This window comes from Prionailurus viverrinus, chromosome B3 (assembly GCF_022837055.1).
Source record: "Prionailurus viverrinus isolate Anna chromosome B3, UM_Priviv_1.0, whole genome shotgun sequence".
NCBI classification, from domain to species: domain Eukaryota; kingdom Metazoa; phylum Chordata; class Mammalia; order Carnivora; family Felidae; genus Prionailurus; species Prionailurus viverrinus.
The window spans coordinates 75,932,433-75,958,909 of record NC_062566.1 but is presented as its reverse complement, the minus strand read 5'-3'; the positions used below and the strand labels follow the sequence as shown (position 1 = coordinate 75,958,909).

General features: G+C 35.9%; 1 protein-coding gene across 6 annotated transcripts in view; it reads right to left on the bottom strand.

Annotated features, from left to right (window-relative positions):
* The window catches only part of G2E3 (G2/M-phase specific E3 ubiquitin protein ligase), a 66,900-nt gene that overhangs the window by 34,130 nt on the left and 6,293 nt on the right, over nucleotides 1-26,477 (bottom strand). For 2 of the 6 annotated variants that reach the window (XM_047862702.1, XM_047862704.1), the window contains exons 2-4: nucleotides 9,193-9,233; nucleotides 4,078-4,175; nucleotides 942-1,043 (exon numbers count right to left, since the gene is read on the bottom strand). In XM_047862702.1, the coding sequence (XP_047718658.1) occupies nucleotides 942-1,043; nucleotides 4,078-4,175; nucleotides 9,193-9,229 (237 nt within the window). In that variant the 5' untranslated portion in view covers nucleotides 9,230-9,233. Of the gene's footprint in view, nucleotides 1-941; nucleotides 1,044-4,077; nucleotides 4,176-9,192; nucleotides 9,234-16,185; nucleotides 16,332-26,477 lie in introns of those variants that run through there. The other 4 variants (XM_047862705.1, XM_047862707.1, XM_047862703.1 and 1 more) reach the window with 3 other exon arrangements.

Below are 26,477 nucleotides of genomic sequence, written 5' to 3'. Positions count from 1 at the left end.
ACTGTATTTAATATAACTGGCAATAAGGCAGAGGAAGAAAGGGTCTGTTATCTGCAGGCACCCTGACCTAGAATGAAACAAAGCATTCCTAACCTAACTCTCGTATGGAAAGGCAAAGGACTGTAAATAGTGTTTTGAAGTGACAAAAAAAAAACCATGAGTGCCAGTTGTGGGCACCTTTCAACGTTCTGAAAAATCACTGATTTCTGCCAAACACCACGAGCTGTGACAGAGCATCTGAGCATGGGAGACGATCACCTACAATCCCACAGTGAGAGCAAGAGAAGAACCACTGGTTCAGTTGTGATCATGTGACATTCAGTGTCACATACTACTTGTATGGCAAGACATCGCTCATTTATCAAATTAAAATTTATTAGAAATGTTTGCTCGTCTTGGAGAACACTCGCAGAACAAGTTACTTACAATCCAAGGTTTTACTGTACTTACCTTGCAGAACATGAGAAGGAAGTGAACAAAGGTACACAATGTCACAGAATGGCCACAAGAAGTGTAGAGATCATAAATTACTGGTCTGCCCAGCTGCGTAATTTCTACCTCAACCCATCATGCCAACTCACTAACTGAGGTATAGGAATGAAAAGTGAATGACTGGGTTGACTCAGGATTAAAGATTTGAAGAATAGCAGAGTAAAAGTATGTTCACAATTCTGATGGTAAGAGTAGGTGAAATGATGGATAGGCTGGAATAAAATAAGGATATGAAACCAGCATTGTCACATGTATTATTGAGGGTTGGTTAACCTCACTCTCATTGCAAATATACAAAGTGTTCTTTTAAATTTACTGTATTTGACAAAAATAAGCATTTGAACATAAAATCAAAGTCTTGTAAATTTCCAGTTGGGAAACTGATGGGAAAAAACCTCCCTAGTATGACCATACTTATAGTAGTGTAAAGAGTAAAACAATTTACTTACCAGTTTAGAAGCTCTGTTCACTTCTTTCCTGATGTCTTCTATTAGAAAACCGTAAACTCCTTCTTCTTCTTTACCTCTCTGCCAAATTCCACTTGACATCAACTATAAATATATTCTCAATTAGAAAACAGACTCTAACAAACTAGTTTAGAAATATATGTATGTGTGTATGTGTATATATATATGAAATATGTGTGTACACATATACATATATGTATATATACATGTATATAAAATGTATAAATATATATATACGTATATATAAAACACGTGTATGTGTGTATATATAGAGAAGATTGATAATGTTCCACTGAAAAATGGACATAACTCAAATTTCAAGCGCCTCTTATCTGTAACAGTTATTTTTCATGGTCAAAGAAAGAGGCTACTCAAATTCTTTGATTTGGAAGACACTGTATATTAACAGTTCCTATAACCAAACTGGTTTCTAAAAGCATTCCAGAAAATAATAGAAAAAGAGAGAAAGAAAGGAAGGCAGAAAACACCTGTTTTAGAAAAAATAGTGGTAAATACTGTAAGGTGTAAATGTAGTATCAGTAAATGTTATGGAGGTAATTCAGTTTATCAGTGCTATTTCAGGCCAACTTGAAATCTAGCTGGATTCTGAATCATAAAAGGAGTATTTACAGGGAAACCTACTGAATCATGGTTAACATAAATGTTTGAATTTTTAAAAATCTTTTAACTTCAGTTTAAATATGTTAAGGAAACATGAATCAAGAAAACACATGGGACTATGAATAAATCCTGGCTTGCAAACCAGGCTCTGTGTCCTGGAACTTTCTGGAACTCTAGGCAAGTAATTTAGCATCTCTGACCTTAAACACAAAAATAAAAACACTGGACTAGATTGTCTCTAAGTCTCTCTTTTTTTTTTTTTAATTTTTTTAAATATTTATTTTTGAGACAGAGAGACAGAACACATGCAGGGAAGGAACAGAGAGAGAGAGAGGGAGACAACAGAATCCGAAGCAGGCTCCAGGCTCTGAGCTGTCAGCACAGAGCCCAATGCGGGGCTCAAACCACGAACCGCAAGATCATGACCTGAACCGAAGTCAGAGGCCCAACCAACTGAGCCACACAGGCGCCCCTATAAGTCTCTTTCAACTCTAACATTCCATTACCATTTATAACATTACTGTACTTTCCTGTTCACAATGAAATGGAATCTTTGACGTGTTGAGCCTTGGGTATGTTTTGAATTATCATACTCATTAAAGACAAACAATATAAAGGATATTTTCATAAAATTAAATATATTTAATAATTTAAAAATACTTTAAATTTGTGATTAGAGGATTATTTTAATCAATATAATACATCCTAAACCTAAAAATACACATTACTTAAGAATTGGTTATGGGGGCGCCTGGGTGGCTCAGTAGGTTAACCTTTGGACTGTTGGTTTCATCTCAGGTCATGATCTCATGGTTGTGAGACTGAGCCCCACGCTGGGCTCTGTGCTTGGGCAAGCATGGAGCTTGCCTGGGATTCTCTCTCTCCCTCTCTCTCTGCCCCTACCCCACTCACGTGCTCGCTCTCTCTCTCTCTCTCTCTCTCTCTCTCTCTCCAAATAAACTTGAAGGAAAAAAAAAAAAGAATTGGCTATGAAAACATAACCCAATTACTAATAAAATAGCTCCCCTGATTCTTCTGCATAAAAAGTAAAATAAACTCTTAGAAAAATGAAAAGGTTTTCTTTGGTGATACAAAATTTAAGACTTCCAACTTACAAATAAACTTGGGATGCCAAATTCAAGTTCCCTTAAATCTTGGTACAAAGTAATTAGGTTCCTAAGCCAGTCCAGAAGTCTATTTAATCCAAAGGGTACCTGAGACACAACACTATAGTCTTAGAGAATCACCAAGAAATATGTTAAATGGTTTCTCAAGAAGTATCTAGAGTTTTAACAGGGATCCTGGGGTGGGTATGAAAATAGATGTACATATTTATTGATACTTCATCCTTTAAGAGATGGGGCCTATTTCCCTTTGCCTTGAATGTGGGCTCAACTTAATGACTCACTTCTAACAAAGAGAATAAATTAAAAGTGACAGTGGTATGGGACAGTGAAGACTAGGTCATATGGTTCTATCTTGGTGTCAATCTATCTCTCCATTTTTTTTCTCTTTCTCTCTCTTTTACCACTTCTTCTAAAAGAAGCCAGATGCCATGCTGTGAGTACCCTACAGAGGTACCCAGGAAGTAAGGAACTGAGGCTTCCTGCCAATACGTAGAAAGTACTAAGGCCAAAAGCCATGTAAAGTGAGCCATCAGAGATGGATCCTCTGCCCTCTCGCCTTTATATGACTGAACCCAATATTGCAATTTATATGCAATATGAATAGCAACCTCATTAGAGCCCCTGAGACAGAACTACCAAACTCAGCCAATACCAGATTCCTGACCCTCAAAAAGTGTTTGAGATAATAACTGTTTAAACTGCTAAATTTCAGGATAATTTGTTAAGAAGCAATATATAACTTACATACTATCAAGAAATATTGTGTCTACTGATGCAACCTTGGCATGCTAAGGTAGTGATGGTGCTATTAATATAAGGCACAGACTGAGTGAGGTAAGAAGTTGGTAAAGGAAAGGGGAAACAAATGAGAGACCAATTCTCAGTATGAAATCAGTTTTTCTTTCTTCCAAGTGACCCATAAACTCACCTATTTCCTCTTCCACAAGAATTTATTACCTTCATTCAAAAATTTTTTTTGCAGGTTCTCTGGGAAGTAAAATACTTTCCTTCTATTCCCTGAACCTTCAACAACTCTTTTCTGAGATTTACCACTTGCAACAATGGAAACAAAAAAGTGAAAAAAAAAGATACCACCTTAAAGCCCTAACCATTTTCTCCTTTATTCACTTAGGCCCTAAAGGGTTAGACAAAAATACAGATAATGATGACAGGTCTTCCTTCATACATACCAACTAATTTCAGGATCTTAGAATTTGATAAATGAAAAACCTTATTTTAGATATAGGCAAAATGAGATCCAAAAAGAAGTTAAATGACTTATCCAATTCTCAGAAACCAGCCATCAAGATCTAATTGTCTTCTTTAGAAGAATATCAAATTTCCAGGATTTAATTATAAATTATACTCACCAAACAATAGTAATGTACAGTGAGATTCCATTTCTCATTAGTTTTCTTTTCTCCATATTTATTAGGACAGTCATCATTTTTTCGACAAAAAACACAAGCTAACAGTGAAAAAAGTAAATAGATATAAAAAATATTTTTAAATTTTTAAAATAAAACCTATGGAACTGGAGCTTCTCTCAAGTGAGGTGTTCAATTCTTTCTGAGAGAGCAAATCACATTATACTATTATCAGTAACTTAAAATTTCTAACACCTATTTCTAAACAATAAACAGTGTTTTAGACTTTGCATTTTTTTAATTTATCTTTAATGATGAATTCCAGTGTGTCATCAAAATGGCAACTAGTAGGGTAATCACTGAAAATAGATTAGGAAACCCCAAAACACTATCTCCCCACTAAGGCAACATTTAAGCTGCCAAAAACTGTCAGAATCAATTTTTTAGAAACTCTGAAATCTAGTTTTAAAACTTACAACACTTAGGAGAATGCTCAATAAAGAAACAAGCTGGTAAATTCTGATGAGCACTTTGTGGTATTTTAACTTACCTGCCTACCATCCCCCACTCTCCAGCTGAGCAATGGCCTTAGGTACGATGGCCCATGTTCCAGGTTTGGCTTGTCCAAGAGGAGGTGAAATGAACCTTGTTCTTAAAGAAATGTGATTATGTGTTTTGATCTGTGTGGTGGATCCCTGAGGGATGAGCTCAGATGCATGCCCTTGTTTTGCTTGCCTCAGAACTTTCTCAGGGCTGGAGTCTCACCATTTGTCAAAAGCGCTTAGACAAATATACTAGCTGAAGCAGCTTGCACCAAAGGGTAACAGACAGGACAAGCAGGTAACAGACCAAAACACCCAGGAAAGAAGAGGCTGGGAAAAGGGGACACAAGGATAAATAAAGGCTTTGAAAAGCTCCCACAGATACCTGGGAATCTAGAAAGACACACACATGCTCAGGACTAGATACATGCTCAGAAAAAGACCCCAGAAACCCTAAGCTTTCACCTCTGGCTGATCTCTATGTAAGCCAATATGAAAAAACAAAGACCCCAAATCAATAACAATTTTAACCTTAAAGAACTAGAAAAATAAAAACATATTAAACCAAAAGTTGGCAGAAGGAAGAAAAAAATAAAGATTACAGCACAGATAAATAAAACAGAAAACAGAAAAACTATAGAGAATAAAAACTAAAGTTGATTCTTTGAAAAGGTCAACAAAACTGACAAAACTTTAGTTAGACTGATATGGAAAAAAAAAAAAAGAAAGGAAATTCAAAACTTAGGAAAAGCCATAGAAATCAAAACAGTGTTGTAGTGGCCTAAGGACAATGATATAGATCAATCGGGGAAAAAGAGTCTAGAAATAAACCTATACATGTTATCTATGGTCAATTAATTTTGAACAAGGATGCCAAGATCATTCACTGCGGGAAAGAACAGTCTCTTCAACAGATGTTACTAGCACAACATGATAGCCACATGCAAGGTAATACAACTGAACCCCTACCTGACACCACATGCAAAAATTAAATCAAAACAGATCAAAGACCTAAATGTAAGCACCAAAACTAAACTCTGAGAAGAAAATATAGGGTAAATCTTTATAACCTTGGATTGGCAGTGGTTTCTTAGGAATCACATGATACCAAAAGCAAAAGTAAAAAAGAAAAAATAGATAAATTGGACTTCACCTAAGTTTTAAACTTTTGTGCATCAAAGAACACTCAAGAGAGTGGAAAGACCATCTACAGAATAGGAGAATATATTTGGAAACATATACCTGCTAAGGGTCTAGTGTCCAGAATGCATCATAAGAAATTCTTACAACTCAACAACAAAAATACAACCAATTTAAAAATGGAGCAAATGATTTGAATAAACATTTTCCAAAGGAGATATATAGCCAGTAAGCACATTAAAAGATGTTTAATATCATCTGTCATCAGGGAAATGCAAATCAAAGCCACAACGAGATACAACTTCACATCTACTAGGATGGCTACAACCAAAATGTCCAAAAATAACAAATGTTGGCAAGGATCTGGAAAAATAGGAACCCTCACACGCTGCTGGTGGAAATGTAAAATGGTATAGCGACTTAGGAAAAATAATATTTTTTGTTGCTTAAAATTTTAAACATAGTTACTATATGACACAACAATTCCACTCCTGGGTATATATGCCAAAGAACTGAAAATGGATGTTCAAACTAAATACTTGAATACTAAGATTTATAGCAGCACTATTCTCAAGAGCTAAAAAAGGAAAACAAACCAAATGTGCATCAATGAATGGATAAATGAATAAATTAATACATTATATCCGTACCACGGAATATTATTCAGCTATAAAAAGAAATGATGCTCTAATACATACTACAACCTGGATGAGCCTAGAAACATCATGCTAAATAAAAGAAGCCAAGCACAAGACGTCACATACTATATGACCCCATTAATATAATAGATTACATTATCCAGAATAGGTAAATCCACAGACAGCCCAAAAAGCAGATTGGTGGTTTCCAGGGGCTAAGGAGAGGGAAATGAAAAGTAACTGCCTAACAGGTACAGTCTCCTTTGGGGATGATGAAAATGTTCTGGAACTAGATAGTGGTGATGGTTGTACAACACTGTGAATGTACTAAATGCCACCAAACTGTATACTTTAAAATAGTTACGTGTACTTTGTGTTATATGTGTTTTACCATAACAATAATAATTTCATAAAGGTAAACTGTAGAGTCAAGGAGATCTGAGTTAAATTTCAGCACCACACTCCTGCTGTGTAATCTTGGACAAGTCACATAAACACTTTATGGCTCTGTTTCTTCATCTTAAAAATGAGGACAAGAGTACTTACCTCAAACTATGCCTTAATAAGGATTAAATGAGATGGTATACCGTAATATAATTAAAAGGGTGTGGCAGCTAGATAGAGCTGAATAAACATTAGTATTATAATTATCAAACTTTTCTACCTTATATTTACTTGTAAAGAAAATTTCTAATAACATACTAATATAACTATGAGAAAATCTTACCAGATGAAGAGAAAAGACTCTGAGAATCTCAAGGTAGCTGACCAATATAAGATGAAAGGAGCTTGAATCTCTTAAGTGATTGCATGGAGCAGAAACCCCCTATCTGCTCCAATTCCCCTAACCAATTCACACTGGACTGTAACTTAACCAAATAATAAACTTTTGTTGTGTTAAACCACTAAGACTTCAGCATTTACCTATTACAGCAGCCAGTCTCATTTACCTTTAGTTAATACATGTAATCAAGAATGGATGTTATGCATTGAAACGGTACAACATCTGGGGCGCCTGGGTGGCTCAGTCGGTTAAGTATCTTCAGATAAAGTCATAATCTCACGGTTTGTGAGTTTAAGCCCCATGTCGGGCTCTATACTAATAGCACAGAGCCTAGAGCCTGCTTCGGATTCTGTGACTCCCTCTCTCTCTGCCCCTCCCCTACTAACACTGTCTCTCTCTCTCTCTCCCTCAAAAATAAACATTAAAAAAAAAGAAAAGAAAAAGAAATGGTACTACATTTAACAGTGTACTCACAAAATAGATTCCAGGACTGGAAAAAAAACATCATGAGCTAATATTTAATATTATGAAATATCCCCCCCTATATCTGCCCTCCGTCACTAAAGGTTAGCCATAACTGAAAGCCCTTTCTGCAATCTTTCAAAATATGTCAACTCCCCTTCTGTCCCCATACAGAGTAACTGACCACATCAACTCCAGCAAATTGCCATTTGTTTACAGGACATCTTACACCAGCAGCTCTCATCTGCTCTCATCTTAAATTCTTTCATCCCCGTGCCTGTAATTTTAGCTGTAACTATGCATGCAGCTATCAAGAAGAAGAGAAATACAAGGAATTAGCTAAGACTACAGAATGGGAGTCCTCATGATGAGCACTGGATAGAGATGCATATGCTATGATGCCATGAACTTGCAGCTTTCCATTTGTCCTCCTTCCTACCTTCACCCAGTAGATGGAAACACTGGATGTAGAACACACTAGTTTTCAGGCATCCATTTTTATATGTAGATTGTTTTTGTTTGTATTTGTACTTTGTTGTCTTTTACTTTTAATATTTAAAATGCAGTAACAGTGTTCTTTCTGACTTCACTATATTAAGATCACCTTATAACTAGAGCAAATGATACTAAACTGTATTAAAATAATGAAATAAACACATTCAGATAAGTAAAAAACTGAGTCAATCTTAGGAAAAATATTAAGTAATAACAGTAAAGGCAGTATTTGCAGTTAACAAATACATGAAGGTAGTCCATGAATTACGAAGTTTCTGAACAATTAACATAGTTGGTAGAAGTCTGTAGGTAAAAGCAGAAAAGCAAAGTACAGGGAGGAGTAAGAGCACAAATTTCTTTATCAACCATGAAGGTGGAGTTAACAGACACTCTTTATTAGTGATGGTCAAGACAGAGTTTTAAGTACAATACTTTTACTTTGAGAGAACATCAAAAATTAAATCTTACAAAGGGTAAATGAGTGGAGTAATGGCAGAAGAGCATAACTTAAATTTCTCATTTTCCATGGTAGCAAATCAATATATTACTGTTTAAACTAACAAATGAAGAACAACTAAAAGCAAAGGTATGCATCTATTTGAGACTGTTACGAGCACCTACAGATAGTCTTCCTTTTCATATTAGGTTTTGTGTATTGTTTAAAATGGTCTTACCCGCATTTTTCCTTTTCTAAGAAAAAGTCATACAAAAAAGATGAAAAAAATTGTGTTTATTAAATGATGCTGTTTTATTCAGATAAAACGCATACCTGATAAATACATATAGAGAATATGAATAAAATTTGACAAACTGTTATCTTAAAGTGGATTTTTCTTGAAATGAATACACACAATATTATTATTTTAGTATATGGATGTATGAACAAAGCATGGACCAAGGAACTCATTCCTGTTTTGAGTCAGCACTCTACAAAGTTTTAATATAATAAAAAGGCAAGAGTAGAATATCTTAATATTATATTTGTTTATATTATATATAAACAATATTATATATTTCAAATAATTATATCTGAAAATGTTTTAAATATTTTACTTACCAAGATTCTGTGAAGCACCGGGTTTATTTTCATTCATTTTACTAGGAAAAATAAGTACATACTATAAGCCATCTTAATTTTTAAAGTTTCAAATTACCCACTTTAATAAAATTTAGTCACTCCATGATTACAAATAAGTTGCATAATCATTTCTTTCTCTAGAATTTAATTTCCTTACCTTTCATACATCTAAACCCAATAGTTTTAACAAGTATGGCAAAGTTTGGGAACATTATTAAAGTTGGAGGAAATGTTTTTTTAGTTGTCAAAAACATTAAGATGACTACTGGCTTTTGGTGGAAAGAGGTGAGGATTGAAGGATATCCTGTAATGTACCAAAAAGACCTACATAACAGTACAGACTTTCAAATTTCCAGCTGGAGCTCTGAACAGGTAAAAAACAAAAAAGAAAAAACAAAAAGCAAAAAACTAAAAAAAACCCAAAACTATTATAATTACATTAACCTAGAACTGAAGCCTATTTGACACATAAATACAGTCTTTTTTTCTTTGCTATTTTAGAATAAAATGAATTATTTCCAAACTAGAACTCCTATTAAATCAAGAAAATTTGTATTTTATTTTTGTTTATAACTTTACCAAGAATTTGTTCATTGTGTAGGGAAAAAAAAGTCACACCATCAATAGCAATGCCATTCACATTTAAGTAGCCTACAAACCTTTATCAGACTACATTTGTGACTTGCATTTGCAGGGATTCTATACAGAGCTTTAAGCATCTGACTGCCATATCACTTCTTCTAGTACAACATTCAACCACGTACATACTGAAAGACACTGTTCTGCCTCTGTCTCCTCACTCCTTACTAGTTAACAAAGTTACTTATATTCATTACTGAAATATACCTTCTCTAACTTTTCTCTAGTTCCAAAAGATCAAATAGAGGAAGGACATTATCTTTTTTTTTTTTTTTTAACGTTTATTCATTTTTTTTTTTGAGAAATGGAGAGAGACAGAGCATGAGTGGGGAGGGGCAGACAGAGAGAGAGGGAGACACAGAATCTGAAGCAGGCTCCAGGCTCCGAGCTGTCAGCACAGAGCCTGACACAGGGCATGAACCCATAAACTGAGATCATGACCTGAGTTGAAGTTGGATGCTTAACCGACTGAGCCACCCAGGCGCCCCTGAGGAAGGACATTATCTTAACATCAAAATTTCACTTTACCAAAAATATATAAATAGCCTACTTAAAATGTTATGAGATTCAAGTATATAATGTATGTGTAAGCTCTTGGAATTTAAGTAGAAAAGAATTAACTTAAAATGCTAGTCAGTAAACGTAATCTCATTTTACCATTTTCAAACCAATGCTCACAGAGGTTAAAATAGTTGTCCAAGGTCACAGAGCTCGTAAGTGGGAATAGACTAACCCATAACTGAGTGACTATGCCACTTCACATGAAAATAATAAAAGGACACAATAAATAACAGAATATTAAATATCAAAGGAAGGACAAAAATACCCACAAAGATGGCTATCAAATTCCATCAATGCTTTTTTACAATTTAGAACTTAGATTTCATACTGATTGTAAGAACTGATTTCTTATATAAAAAGTCACTTTTGTGTTTTTATAAAAAGTCATAGGCCAAATCTTTTGCCTTATTTTGTCTTCAAGCCTTCATTATTTCCTGGTTCTTCCTTACAAAACCATCTGTGCTATCAATATTGGTATTTCTTAAAAGAATCTATAAAACAAAAGAGCCCCACATTGAGCAAGCTTTGCCAATTAAGTAGGTCCAGCCTACCTTTCCCATCTCCTCTCCACACCATTAATGCAATGCTAAAGGAGTATTTTAGTGTTTTTTAGGCTTTTTCTTTTTTAAATTTTTTTTTTCAACGTTTATTTATTTTTGGGACAGAGAGAGACAGAGCATGAACGGGCGAGGGGCAGAGAGAGAGGGAGACACAGAATCGGAAACAGGCTCCAGGCTCTGAGCCATCAGCCCAGAGCCTGACGCGGGGCTCGAACTCACGGACCGCGAGATCGTGACCTGGCTGAAGTCGGACGCTTAACCGACTGCGCCACCCAGGCGCCCCAAGGCTTTTTCTTTTTTAGAGGCACAGATCGATCATACTCTATACGCATATGACAATACTTTTTTTTTAATTATTTTTTTAATGTTTATTTATTTTTGACAAAGAGAAAGACAGAGCACGAGCAAGGGAGGGGCAGAAAGAGAGGGAGACACAGGATCCAAAGCAGGCTCCAGATTCTGAGCTGTCAGCACCTAGCCAGATACGGGGCTTGAACTCATGAGCCGTGAGATCATGACCTAAGCCAAAGTCGGACGCTTAACTGACTGAACCACCCAGGCGCCCCAACACTTCTTTTTATTGTTTAGAACATGGGGTAGGGATAGAAAGAAAGGGGGAGAGACAGAATCCCAAGAAGGCTCCGAGCTGGCAGCATAGAGCCCGATGCAGGTCTCAATCCCATGAACTGTGAGATCATGACCTGAGCAGAAACCAAGAGTCAGACGCTTAACTGACTGAGCCACCCAGGTGTCCCAATGCTTTTGATGTTTATACATGTTCATGCAATGACTGCAGACTGCCCCAGTGGCCAAAACTGAAAGAGGACCATAACCTAATTTTAAAACATGTTAAAAGGTGCATGGGGGTAGGGGTAGGGGTTCATCTTAAAACTAATGAAATACAACAGGAAGATAAAATGCCTCTTTATTAGGACTTCTTTATAATTCAACCTCTGATGATGAATTCTGCTTATCATAAATCCACTCATACATAAGAATCTATTGCAGAAAAGTCCATAAACACATAACAGTTCAGTTAGAATAAACATAAAAATTTTAATTTATAAATGATGTTTAGTCAGTATCCAGCACTACAGGTTTACATTTGAGAGTCACTCTCTACAGTTTATAATTCCTTACCCTCTACCCTCTGTGGGTAAACTGAATCTATTTTTTACTTTTAGATTTATTGTAATTCAGAATAATGACTGAGGTCCACAATACAGACACCTATAATAAAGATATTTTAAATTCTCTCAATGACCTTAATGCAAATATTAATCACATATTACTCTGTATTATGTTTATTTCAATTTTTTTTTTAATTCTTCAGCTATACTGGCAAATGCCCTGAGGGTAAAATTCCCACATCATTCAGCACAGTGCTAATAAATATTTGAACGCAACTGATACATATTTGATACTGATATGATGGGCAAGGTTCTAGACTAAGCTTTCTAAGTGGCTACATCTTCTCCTCCTTTTCCATTTCCTACTACAAAGACCCAGAGCATCTCTTGATGGACAGTGTGATGGAAGTTCTACCTAGATCTTTATAACACACTTAAAGATAACTATGTTACCTTTAAAAAAAAAAAAAAAAAAAGGTATCTGAACTTTTTGGTTAATTACTAGTCTCAGAACTCTGCACTAAACAAGAACTTTCTCACACTTACAAATAAATATAAGAATTAAAAGTGAACATCAGTATCACAAGACATAAAAAAGTATCATAGAAGTATGTACAGAACCATGCTGAAAAGCCTCCAACAGTCATTGGCTATAAAGTGATCTTAAGAAAGATCTCCTGGGGCGCCTGGGTGGCGCAGTCGGTTAAGCGTCCGACTTCAGCCAGGTCACGATCTCGCGGTCCGTGAGTTCGAGCCCCGCGTCGGGCTCTGGGCTAATGGCTCAGAGCCTGGAGCCTGTTTCCGATTCTGTGTCTCCCTCTCTCTCTACCCCTCCCCTGTTCATGCTCTGTCTCTCTCTGTCCCAAAAATAAATAAAACGTTGGAAAAAAAAAAAATTTTAAGAAAGATCTCCTGGAATTCCTGGGTAGCTCAGTCTGTTAAGCATCCAGCTCTGATTTTGGCTCAGGTCATGATCTGTGTTGGGCTCTGTGCTGGGCATGGACCTTGGTTAAGATTCTATCTCTCCCTCTTCCTTTGCCCCTCCTCTGCTCACACATGTGGTACGCACTCTCCTCAATCTCCCAAAATAAATAAACATTTTTTAAAATGCTATCAGGGTGGCTAGGTAGCCACCCAGACCACTAGGGTGGCTTAGTCAGTTAAGCATCTGACTTCAGCTCAGATCATGATCTCACAGTTCATGGGTTTGAGCCCCATTGCTGGGCTCTGTGCTGACAGCTCAGAGCCTGGGGCCTGGTTCAGATTCTGTCTCTCCCTTTCTCTCTGCCCCTCCCCTGCTCACACTCTCTCTCTTTCTCAAAAATAAACATTAAAAAAATTTTTCAATGCTACCAAAACATGTATAGTAAAGACTTTTCCCTACATATGCCAATATCTAATAAGCACTTTATGTAGTTTTTCAAAGTGTAGTAATATATACTATTCCATGGGTGCCAGGGTGGCTCAGTCGGCTGGGCATCCAACTTCAGCTCAGGTCATGATTTCGTAACTCATGGGTTTGAGCCTGGCATCAGGCTCTCTGCTGTCAGCGTGGAGCCTGCTTCGGTTCCTGTCTCCCTCTTTCTCTTACCTTCCCCAGCTTGTGCTTTCTGTCTCAAAAATGAGTAAGAAGATAAAAAAAAAATTAATACACACACACTATTCCATATAGACCTATAGAACAAAACTAAAAAGCCCAGAAATAGATATTTTTCCAGTCATTCAATTTTCAACAAAGGTAACAAAGCAATCAATGGCGAAAGTCTTTTCAAAAAATGGTGCTGGAAAAACTAAATATCCATATGGAAAATAAATGAACAAATGAAAGTTGATCCATACTTTGCACCACAGAAATATTAATTTCAAGTAGATCATAGAACTAACTTTACAAGATACAACCAAAAGATTTTAACAAAAGAAGTAGTAATTATGGAGTGCTTGGTGGCTCAGTTGGTTAAGCATCTGACTCTTGATCTTGGCTCAGGTCATGATCTCATGGTTCATAAGTTCGAGCCCCACATCAGGCTCTGTGCTGACAGTGCGAAGCCTGCTTGGGATTCTCTCCACCCCCCCTCTCTCTCTGCCCTCCCCTGCTCTCTTTCCCTGTCTCTTAAAATAAATAACGTTTTAAAAAAGAAACAAATTATGCTTCATCAAAATTAAAAGTTTTCACTCATCAAAAGATACAATTAAGAAAGTAAATATGCATGCCACAGACGAGGAGGAAGTATTTGTAAAAGTTGTGTCTGACAAAGAGTTACACCTAGAATACATAAAGAACTACAACTCAACAAATATAAAGAAAATAATCCAATTTGAAAAAATGGGCAAAAGACATAAATGGACACTTCCTGAAGGAAGATATATGAATGGTCAATAAACATGAAAAGATGTTCAACATCATTTGTAATTAGGTTAATAAAGATTAAAAACAGGGTGCCTGGCTGGCTCAGTCTGTAGAGCATGCAACTCTTGATCTCAGGGTTGTAAGTTAGAGCCCCACATTGGGTATAGATATTACCTAAAAACAAAATCTTAAAAAAAATTTAAAACCACTATGACAGACCACTTCATACCCATAATAATGGCTAAGATTAGAAAGACTATCAACACCAAACACTGGAAAGGATATAAATCAACTCAGAAATTCACATAAATTGTTGGTGGAAATGTACAAAGGAACTTTTCATTCTGAAAAGTTTTTGCACTTTCTTAAACATATACCCAGACACTAGCCTTTGATGCAGGAATTTCACATCTATTTATCTATCCAAGAGAAATAAAAACATATATAGACAGAAACCTTATGCACGAATGTTCATAGCAGCCTTCTTCCTGCTCCAAAGCTGGAAACCCACCTGTCCATTACTAAGAAAATGGATAAACAAATTGCAGTTTGTTGATGAAATGCAATACTACATGGCAATAAAAAGGTAAGAAGTGTTGCAAGATGCAACAAAACAGATGAACCTTACAGATATTATGCTGAGTGAAAGAAACTACATACCATTCATACCTACATTATTCCATTCATATGAAGCTCTGAGACTGACAAAATTAATCCACCATGAAAAATATCAGAACAGTGCTTGTCTCTCAGACAGGGAAATGACTAGAAAAGGACATAAGGAAACTTTCGCAAAGAGGATCAAAGTAAATAACTGATACAGAGAAAAAAATCTCAATTGCCAACAAAGGTACCAAACACAACTTTCCTCCTTTCTCTTAATTTTGTAGTTTTCAAGGAAACAACACCATAAGTCCACTGTGCAGTCCAGATCTGATGCTGACTCCTTTACATATAGCTTGGCTGTGGCTTTGCTTTAACACTATCAGAACACTGCTTCATTTAAATGTCACCTAGATGCCACTCTTCTTCAAAATCCTTTAATAAATCTGTTTTACCCTACAGTGAGAAGTCAATGGTTCCTCTGATCTTCAATCTCTCTCACTACAATGAGTTAATAAACCTAACTGTATCCCGCTACAGTTTTATGCCTGGAGGTTTTAGGCTGATTTTTAGGTTTTAGGAGAAAAATTAACAAGGCAAATGTCACAAAACAAACAACTGCTGAATCTGAAAAAAGGCTGTTTTTCAGGAATTCTGTATATATTCCTGTAACTTTTCTATAAGTTTAAAATTATATCAAAATTAAAAGCTATCCCCGAATTGGATGTTCTAAAGACAGCACTTATTTCATACTTTTGACCAGTTGACATTAGCCTTCTTTCTAATCCCCAGTACCTGAAACTAAAATTTTTGCTGATTCCTGACTGATGACTGCTTTATTTCAAACAGTCTCCAAAACAAAACTTTGGGGAGGGGGGGGGGGGGAGGACTATTCACATATTTTTGATTTTATCATTTGTTTTCCTTCCAGTGCATGAACTTTGAGACTTCCTAAATGGGAGGAGGAAAACAATGATATGTAAATATGTCTCAATAACAGCCCAAGTCTTAACAAACTTAGTCTTCAAAATAATATCAAACAATTCTCTCCTTCCTTGAGACATCAACAATTTAATGAAGAGTTCCAAGAAACCACTCTCAAGAAGTATTCTGAGTCTCTTCCACTGCTTACCTCTACTTGGTCAGTCAGGGATATTCACATTTTGATACTCCTCCCTTCAAAAGTTACAGCCTGATTTCCCTCCCTTTCCTTTACTGTGGCCATACTTAGTAACTTGCTTCTACCAAGACGCCTGGAAGAAATGGCAATGTATGACTATTAGGTCATATTAGGTCATATTATGACTACTAGGTCATAAAAGGCATTGTGACTCACCCCTTACTCTCTATCATGGATCACCTGTGCTGGAGGAAGCTAGCTGCCAAATCATAAGGACTTGAAGATGCTCCTTACAAAAGGCCCACTTGGCAAGGAAATAAGGCATTTATCCACAGCCATGCTGAGTGAGCCATTTTAGAAGCAAATTCTCCAGGGGCGCCTGGGTGGCTCAGTTGGTTAAGCATCCGACTTCGGCTCAGGTCATGATCTCGCCTGTGGTTCACGAGTTCGAGCCCCGTGTCAGGCTCTGTGCTGAAGGCTCAGAGCCTGGAGCCTGCTTCGGATTCTGTGACTACCTCTCTCTCTGCCCCTCTCCTGCTCATGGTCTGTCTCTGTCTCTCAATAATAAATAAAGGTTTAAAAAAAAAAATTAAAAAAAAAAAGAAGCAAATTCTCCAGCCTCAATTAAGTCTTCATATGACTGAAGACTAGCTAACGATCTGAGAGCAACGTCACAGGAAACCCTAAGTTAGAACCACAGAGCTAAGCTGCTCTCAAATTTCTGACCCACAGAAACTGTCAGATAAGGTTTGCTGTCCTAAGTCACCATGTTTTGGGGTGATTTATTGTATAGTAATAGGTAATTAATAGAATAAAGTAAGCCAAATTCCCTCTTAATTCCAGGTGGATAGCTATTCTAAAAGTTTTTTGGTAAGATTTTTAGGATTTTCAAAATAGAAGATCGTGTCATCTTGCAAATAGGCAATTTTACTTTTTCCTTTCCAATTTGGATGTCTTTTATTTCTTTCCCTTGCCTAACTGCTTGGGCTAGGAATTCCAGCTATGTTACATAGGAATGGTGATAATGGACACCTTTGTTTTATTCCTGATCCCAGAGGAAAAGCTCTCAACTTTTCACCACAGAGTATGGTGTTAGCTGTGGGCTTGTTATGTTTGAGCTTTTATGTTGAGGTATGTTCCTTCTGTACCCAATTTGTTGGGAATTTTTATCGTAAAAGGATGCTGAATTGTCTTAAATGCTTTTTCTACATCTATTGGTATGACCATTTGATGTTTACTTCTCATTCTATTAATTTGATGTGTCACACTGATTGATTTTCATAGAACCATCTTTGTATCTGGGAATGTATTCCACTTGATCGTGATGTATAATCATTTTTTTAAATTAATGTACAGTTGACATACAGTATTGCATTAGTTTCACATTTACAGCATAGTGATTCAACATTCACATTACAAAATGCTCATCACAATAAGTCTAGTTAGCATCTCTCACCATACAAAGTTGTTACAATATTAAGTATATTCCCTATGCTGTACTTCTCATCCCTTGACTTATTTATTTGACAGTTCTAAGTTTGTATCTCAATCCTCTTCACCTATTTTGCCCATTCCCTCCCACACCCCTTCTGCTCTAGCTACCATCAGCTTGTTCTTTTTATTTATGAGTCTGTTTCTGGTTTTTTAGTTTTATTTACTTGTTTTGTTTTTTGGAATTCTACACATAAGTGAAATCATATGGTATTTGTCTTTCTCAGTCTAACTTAGTTCACTTAGCATGATACCCTCTATATCCATCCATGTTGTCACAAATAGCAAGATTTCATTATTTTTTATGGTTAAGCATTCCAATGTGTATATAAACACACAATATCTTCTCTACCTATTGATTTGTAGAGAGAAAGTTAGGTTGCTTTCACATCTTTTAAATAATGCAATAAACAGAGATGCAGATATCTTTTTGAATCACGTGTTTTCATTTTCTTCGGATAAGTATCCGGATGTGGATTTACTAAATCATGTGGTATTATGATCCTTTTAATGTGCTACTGACTTTGGTTTGATAGTATCTTTCGGAGAATTTTTTCATCTACACTCATCAGGAATATTGACCTGTAGTTCTTTTCATGTAGTGTCCTGATCTGGCTTTGGTGTCAGGGTAATGTTGGCCTTATAAAACAAGCTTGGGAGTTGAACACATACTTTAGAAGAAATATAAGGCCAACAAACACATCAAAGAAGAAAAGCTTGAAAAAAACACAAAAATGTGGAGATTAAGCAACACATCTTAAACAAGCAAAAGACAGGAAATCACAAGGGGATTAGAAAAGATATAAACGAAAACAAAATACGCTAAAACCTAAAGCATATAGCAAAAAGTAATCAGTGGAAAATTTACAACTATAATACAGACATTAAAAATTTAAAGACCTCAAAATAGTATCATAACTTTATACCTGAAGGGCCTAAAAAAGAACAGCAAACTGAAATGGAAGATAAAAGGAAGTAATTCAAAAAGATTAAATATAAAAAATAGAAAAACAGAATAAAATTACAAGTTGCTTCTTCATAACGAACCTTTAGTCAGACTTACCAAGGTGTGGGGGGAAAGACTCAAATTACTAAAATCAGAAACAAAAAGGAGACATGCCACAGATCTTACAGAAATAAAAAGGATTATGTGAACTGTATGCCAACCATTTAGATAATTAACTAGGTTAAACAAATTATATAATCTTACAAATCAGACTCAAGCACAAATAGAAAATTTCACAGACCTATATCAAGAGATTGAAATCAGTAACTAAGACTCTTCCAACAAAGTCCAAGCCTATAACTTCACTGGTGAATTCTATCAAATATTTAAAGAAAATCTGGCAAAGTTTCTCAAAACCATCCAAAAAAAAAAAAAAAAAAGAGGGAACACTCTCGAATTCAATCTATGAAGCCAGGATTACCTTGATACCAATGCTAAACACATTACTACTCAACAAAAAGCTAGCACACTGAATCCTTGTTAAGAGAATTATATACCACGACAAAGTGGGATTTATCCCAGTAATGCAAGGGTAGTTCAACATAGGGAAAATTAATGTAATACACCACATTAACAAAATAAGAGAAAAAGGTCACATGATCATCTTGACTGATGTAGGAAAAGCACTGAACAAAACTCATTCATTTTTCATGATAAAAACTCTCATCAATCTAGGAATAGAAAACTTCCTCAGCATGAAAAGGCATCTGTGGAAAACCTACAGCCAATATCATATTCAATGGTGAAAGACTGAAAGCTTTTCACAAAGGATCTGGAGCAGAACGATGCCACTCTCACCACTTCTATTCAAAACTGTACTGGACATTCCAACCAGAATAATTTGGTAAGAAAAGAAATAAAAGGCATCCACATTAAAGCAAGAGGTAGCTCTATTTGCAGAAGACATAATCTTACATGCAGATATCACAATGAATTCACAAAAAAACGTTATCTAATAAATTCTGCAATGCTGCAGGATGCAAATGAACATGTAAAAATCAGTTGTATTTCTATACAATAGCAAAGAACAACTCATAAAGGAAATAAGAAATGAATTCCCTTTATAATAGCATCAAAAAGAACCAACTACTCAGAAATAAATGTAACCAATGAGTGCAAGCTCTGTGCACTAGAAGTCACTAAGCATTGCTAAAAGAAATTAAAGAGTCCAAATAGAGGACAAGACACTGTGTTCATGTTTGTAAGATTTAATATTGTTAACATGGCAATGCTCTCCAAAGCAATCTGTCTACAGTTTTGATGCAACCCCTATTAAAATCCAATATTCTTGTTTGTAGAAATGGAAAACCTGATCCTAATCATATGAATTGCAAGGGACCCTGAATAGTCAAAACCAAAAAAGAAAAGGTGAACGATTCATACTTTCCAATTTGGAAACTTACCACAAAGCTCTAGTAATTGAAACAGAGTAATACTGGCATAAGGATAAACATATAGATTAAATCGAAGAGTCCAGAAATAAAGTCACACATCTATGATCAATTAATTTTTAACAAGTGTGCCATGACTATTCAATAGGGAAAGAACAATCTGTTCAAAAAATAATTCTGGGACAACTTGGTAGCCACATGCAAAGCAATGAAGTTGGCTCCCTAACTTGCACTATATACAAAAATTAATTCAGGGGTGCCTGGGTGGCTCAGTCAATTAAGCATCCAACCTCAGCTAGGGTCATGGTCTCACGGCTCCTGAGTTTGAGCCCTGCGTAGGGCTCTGTGCTGATGTCTCAGAGCCTGGAGCCTGCTTCGGATTCTGTGTCTCCCTTTGTCTCTGCCCCTTCTCTGCTCATTCTCTGTGTGTGTCTCTCTCTCAAAAAGAAATAAACATTAAAAAAAAATTAAAAACAAAAAAACAAAACTCAAAGTGGATAAAAGACTTAATACGAAAGAGCAAAAACTATAAAAATCTTAAAGGATAATTCATGATCTTGGATTTGGCAATGGTTTCTTACACAGGGCACCAAAACCACAAGCCAATAAAAAAAAAGAAAAAGAAACAAAACAACAAAAATTAATTTGGACTACACAATTAAGAGAAAAAGACAATCTTCAAAATGGGGGAAAATATTTGGAAATCATATACCTGATAAAGAGCAAGTATCCAGAATATATAAGAAACTCTTAGAACTCAACAACAAAAGCAACAAAATTTAAAAACAGGCCAAGCAGTCTGAACGGACATTTCTCCAAAGAAAATATTTAAATGGTCAACAAGCACATGAACAGAAGCTCATCATTAGTTATTAGAATATTCAAATTAAAACAACAATGAGATACCACTTAATGTCCACTCAAATGATTACTAAAAAAACAAGAATACAGAGAAATTGGAAACTTCATATGGGGCTAATGGGAATGCAAACTGGAACAGCTACTGTGGAAAGAAGTTTGGCAGTTGCTCGACAAATCACATGTAGAACTACCATATCACCCAGCAATTACACTAAGGACTTATCCAAAAGAATTGATAACATTTTCAAACAAAAACTTGTACTGGTTCGTGTACTTGAATATGTTCATAACAGTACTATTCACAATAGCTAAAAAATAGAAATGACTCATTTGTCCATTAAAATGTTATACAAAATGTGGTCCATCCATAGTATAGAATATTATTTAGCTCTAAGAAAGAAAGAAGCATTGATATTTGCTACAACCTGGATGAACCTTAGAACCAAGCTAAGTGAAAGAGGCTAGACACAAAAGGTCACATAATATATAATCCCATTTATATGAAATATCCAGAATAGGTAAATCCATAGAGACAGAAAGCAAATTTGTTGTTTCCATGAACTGGGGGAATAGAATATACAGAATTACTGCCTAATGGCTATCAGTTTCCCCTTAGGGGTGATAAAATGTTTTGAAACTAGATGGAGGTAATGGTGATGGTTGTACAACACTGTGAATGTACTAAATGTCAATGAATGGTTAAAACCGCTAATTTTATAAAACTGAATTTTACTTCAATTAAAAGCTAAATGTGCAACCTATCATTTGCTGCATTATACACAAATATCCACAGTGGCTAAAAAATTTTCTTAGTTTTATAGTCAAAACCTGTAACCTAATTGTCCACCAACAGACAATAGATGAGATAAATTGTGGTACATTCATATAATGAAGTACATTTATTAAAACGAAACTGCATACCACCTCACACCAGTCAGAATGACTAAAATCAACAACTCAGGCAACAACAGATGTTGGCGAGAATGCGAAGAAAGAAGAAACTTTTTGCACTGCTGGTGGGAATGCAAACTGGTGCAACCACTCTGGAAAACAGCATGGAGGTTCCTCAAAAGTTAAAAATAGAACTACCCTATGATCCAGCAACTGCACCGCTAGGTATTTATCCAAGGGATACAGATGGGCTGTTTTCAAGGGGCACACACACCCCAATGTTTATAGCAGCGCTACTGACAATAGCCAAAATATGGAAAGAACCCAAATGTCCACTGAAAGATGAGTGGATAAAGAAGATGTAGTATATATATATACACACAATGGAGTATTACTTGGCAATCAGAAAGAATGAAATCTTGCCATTCGCAACAATGTGGGTGGGACTAGAGGGTATTATGCTAAGTTAAATTAGAGAAAGACAAGTATCATATGACTTCACTCACATGTGGAATTTAAGATACAAAACAGATGAACATAGGGAAGGGGAGCAAAAATAATATAAAAACAGAGAGGGGGACAAAACATAAGAGACTCTTAAATACAGAGAATGAACAGATTGTTGGAAGGGTTGGGGGGAAATGGGCTAAATGGGCAAGGGGCATTAAGGAAGACACTTGTTGAGATGAGCACTGGGTGTTATGTGTTGGAGATGAATCACTGGAATCTACTCTTGAAATCATTATTGCACTATATACTAACTTGGATGTAAATTAAATAATAATGATAAACAAAGAAATAGAATGGGTGAACTTTATTCTATACAAATTCTATTACCAGAAAGATACATAGTTAATACCTTCATTAAAAAATATATTTGCTTGAATTAAAAAGAAAAGCAGCATGTAAGCAGCTTGTAAGTCCCCACCCCATCCTAACAAGAGCTAAAAAACTGAAAAATCAACATTTTTTGGATCAGTAAGAGGGAGGGACACCAGACAAAACCAATGCCCTCAAGAATGGAGACATGTGGGGACAGGGAGTCACAGCTTAGTTCAGCAGAGATTTACCAGCTAAACCACTGCCGGATCAGTGCTGGGGTAAGAAAATCTGAACTGTAGCTAACTAATGGCTAGAGGCTCAATGTGCACAATTTTCAGAGTTAAAATTATGGGGGCAATTATGGGGACTTCTCACAATATTGTTGAGATTTACCAACAGGAACTCAACCAAGATATCGACCAGGATCCCACAGTAAATATAAGAGAAAAATCTTGTCATTCTGGCAGGAAGAGGGGAAGAGGTACCATTTTGAAATATGCCAAAGCATTCAGTTCTTCTTAATTAAGGCCTGCCCTCAGGCGAAACTAGTTAACCAGAGCCTAACCTGCTAGGATATTATCAGAGCATAACTGACCCGGGGGAAGGGAAATACCTGACTCCAGCCTACTCTAGCCATCCTGTCCAATATAAGGGAGAAGCTGAGAAATATGTGGGAGAAGCTGAGAAATACTTCTAAGCTTACAGACCAGGGACGTAAGCTCGTGAAACAACTAAGACCTAATCATAGGACTACTGAACACTTCCCCTTCACCCACACCTCACCACCACATTACTAATGGCCTATTTATAGCAACTACTTTTACCCAGTACATCATGTATGAGAATCGAGAAAAAATTACAAATCATTGTGGCAAAGGCACAATCTGAAAAGACAGAGCAAGCATCTGAACCAGACATGGCAGGAATGTTCTAATTATCAGATTTGGAATTTGAAACAACTATGATTAATATGTGAAGGGTTCTAATAGATAAAGTACACAGTATACAAGAACAGATGGCAATGTAAGAAGGGAGGTGGAAATCCTAACAAAGAACCAAAAGAAATGCTAGGGATCAAAAACATTTTAACAGAAATAAAGTATTCCTTTGATTGATTTTCCTCCTGGCTGAGGAAAGAATCTCTGAGTTTGAAGATACCTCAACAGAAACTTTGAAAACTGAACAAAGAGAATAAACACTGGGAAAAAAAAAAAAAAAATCCAAGGACTGTGGTACAAATACAGAAGGTATAACATACACATTCTGGGAATATCAAATGAGAGGAAGGAATAGAAGAACTATTTAAAATGATTTAATGACAGGGGTGTCTGGCTGGTTCAGAGCATGACACTCTTGATCTTGGCGTCATGGGTGCAAATCCCACAATGAACATAAAGCTTATTTAATTTAAAAAAATGTTTTAAAAATTTAATGACAAATCACACTGTCAAACATAAAACCACAGATCCGCTAAGTTCAGGGAACACCAAGCAGAATACATGCCAAAATACCTATACCTAGGTATATCAAACTACAGAAAATCAAAGCTAAAGAAAAAACCCTGAAAAGGGGAGTGGGGGGAGAGGGTCGGGGAACAACTCACCTATAGAAGAACAAAGGAAGGAATTGCATTTCATGTCTCCTCAGAAACCATGTAGGCAAGAAGAGACAGCAGTGAAATACTTAAAGTGATAAGGAAAAAGAAATTCCAATCTAGAATTCTGTATACTGCAAAATTATCCTTCAAACCTGTTCAAAAGTGAACAAGTAAAGATCTTTTCAAACACAAACTGAGAGAATTTCTTGTCAGTAGATCTGCCTTACAAGAAATGTTAAAACAAGTTCTTAGAAGAAAATATCCAGAAATTCGGATCTACATAAAGAAGACCATTAAATAATAAAAACTTTTATTTTTCTTATTCTTAATGATCTAACAGACAACAGTATGTTCAAAATAACAATAGCAACAACATATACAATTACTGTATGAGTTATAAATATATACTGCAACCTCTAGGGCAACCACTAAAAAAAGTTAAAAAGGAGGGGCACCTGGATGGCTCATTCAGTTAAGCATCTGACTCTCGATTTTGGCTCAGGTCATGATCTCACGGCTGGTCGTCGGATTCTGCTGACAGGACAGAACCTGCTTGGGATTCTCTCTCTCCCTCTCTCTCTCTCCCTCCCTGAATGGTGAGAGTGCATACATGCTCTCACTCTATCTCAAAATAAATGAACATTAAAAAAAAAAAAAACACAATAACCTTTAAAAAAAAAAGTTAAAAAGGAAATATAGCTGATATCCTAAGTGAGGAGAAAAAAATAAAAATCATATAAAATGCTCAATTAAAACCACAAAAGGCAGAAAAAGAATGGAGACAAAACAGGAAAAAAGAACAAGGGCCACAAATAGAAAACAATAACAAATATGGTAGACGTTAATCATGTTGACATGATGACATTATATCAATAATCATGTTGAATGTCAATGGTCTAATTGTACCAATTTAAAAGACTGAATGTTACTATACTAAAATTTAAATTAAAAAAAAAAAAAAGATTTGTCATGGTGGATTGAAAAATAAGACCCAACAATGTTTTCTACCAAAAAAATCCACTTTAAATATAAATTAAACATAAATGGATGAAGACAAACATACCATGCTAATACTAATTAGAAGAAAGCAGGAGTAGCTATATTAATTTTACATAGAGTGGACTTTAAAGTAAGGAAATTATAAGGGATAAATACAGCATTAAATAATGATAAAGGGGTCAACTTTCTAAGACGTAACAATACTTACCACGTACACACCTAACAGTGTCAAACTATGTGAGGCAAACTATGAGAGGCAAAAACTAATACACTTGCAAAGACAAACAGGTGAAACTTGAAAACCTCTCTATTAGAAATGGACAGATCCAGTAGGCAGAAAATCAGTAAGGAACTTGATTTGATAATTGAACTCAACATCATCATCAAACAACTAGATATAATGAAATACTTTATCCAAGAACCGCAGAAAGCAGATTGTTCTCAAGCTTACATAGAATAGTCACCAAGACCATATACATATACTAGGGCATAAAATAGTCCTTAACAAACTTAAAATAAAAATGATACAAGGTCACAGGCCACAATGGAATTAAACTAGAAATCACTAACAAAAAGATAGTGGGAAATCCCAAAATATGTGGAGATTACACAATACATTTTTAAATTTTTTTTAATGTTTATTTATTTATTTTTGTAAATTTTTTTTTAACGTTTATTTATTTTTGAGACACAGAGAGACAGAGCATGAATGGGGGAGGGTCAGAGAGAGAGAGAGAGACACAGAATCCGAAACAAGCTCCAGGCTCTGAGCTGTCAGCACAGAGCCCGACGCGGGGCTCGAACTCACGGACCGCGAGATCATGACCTGAGCCGAAGTCGGCCGCTTAACCAACTGAGCCACCCAGGCGTCCCTAATTTTATTTATTTTTGACAGAGAGAGAGAGACAGAGCACGAGCAGGGGAGGAGCAGAGAGAGAAGGAGACACAGAATCCAAAGCAGGCTCCAGGCTCTGAGCTGTCAGCAAAGAGACTGACGTGGCTGCAACCCACAGACGGTGACATCATGACCTGAGCTGAAGTCAGACGCTCAGCCGACTGCACCACCCAGGCACCCCTACACAACATTTTTAAATTACCTAAGGGTCAAAGAAGAAATCTCATGAGAAAATACAAAATATTATGAACTAAATGAAAATGAAAACATAATTCATCAAAATTTGACAGGTACTGTGAAAGCAGGCTTAGAGGGAAATTTGTAGCACTAAATGAATATATTAGAAAAGAT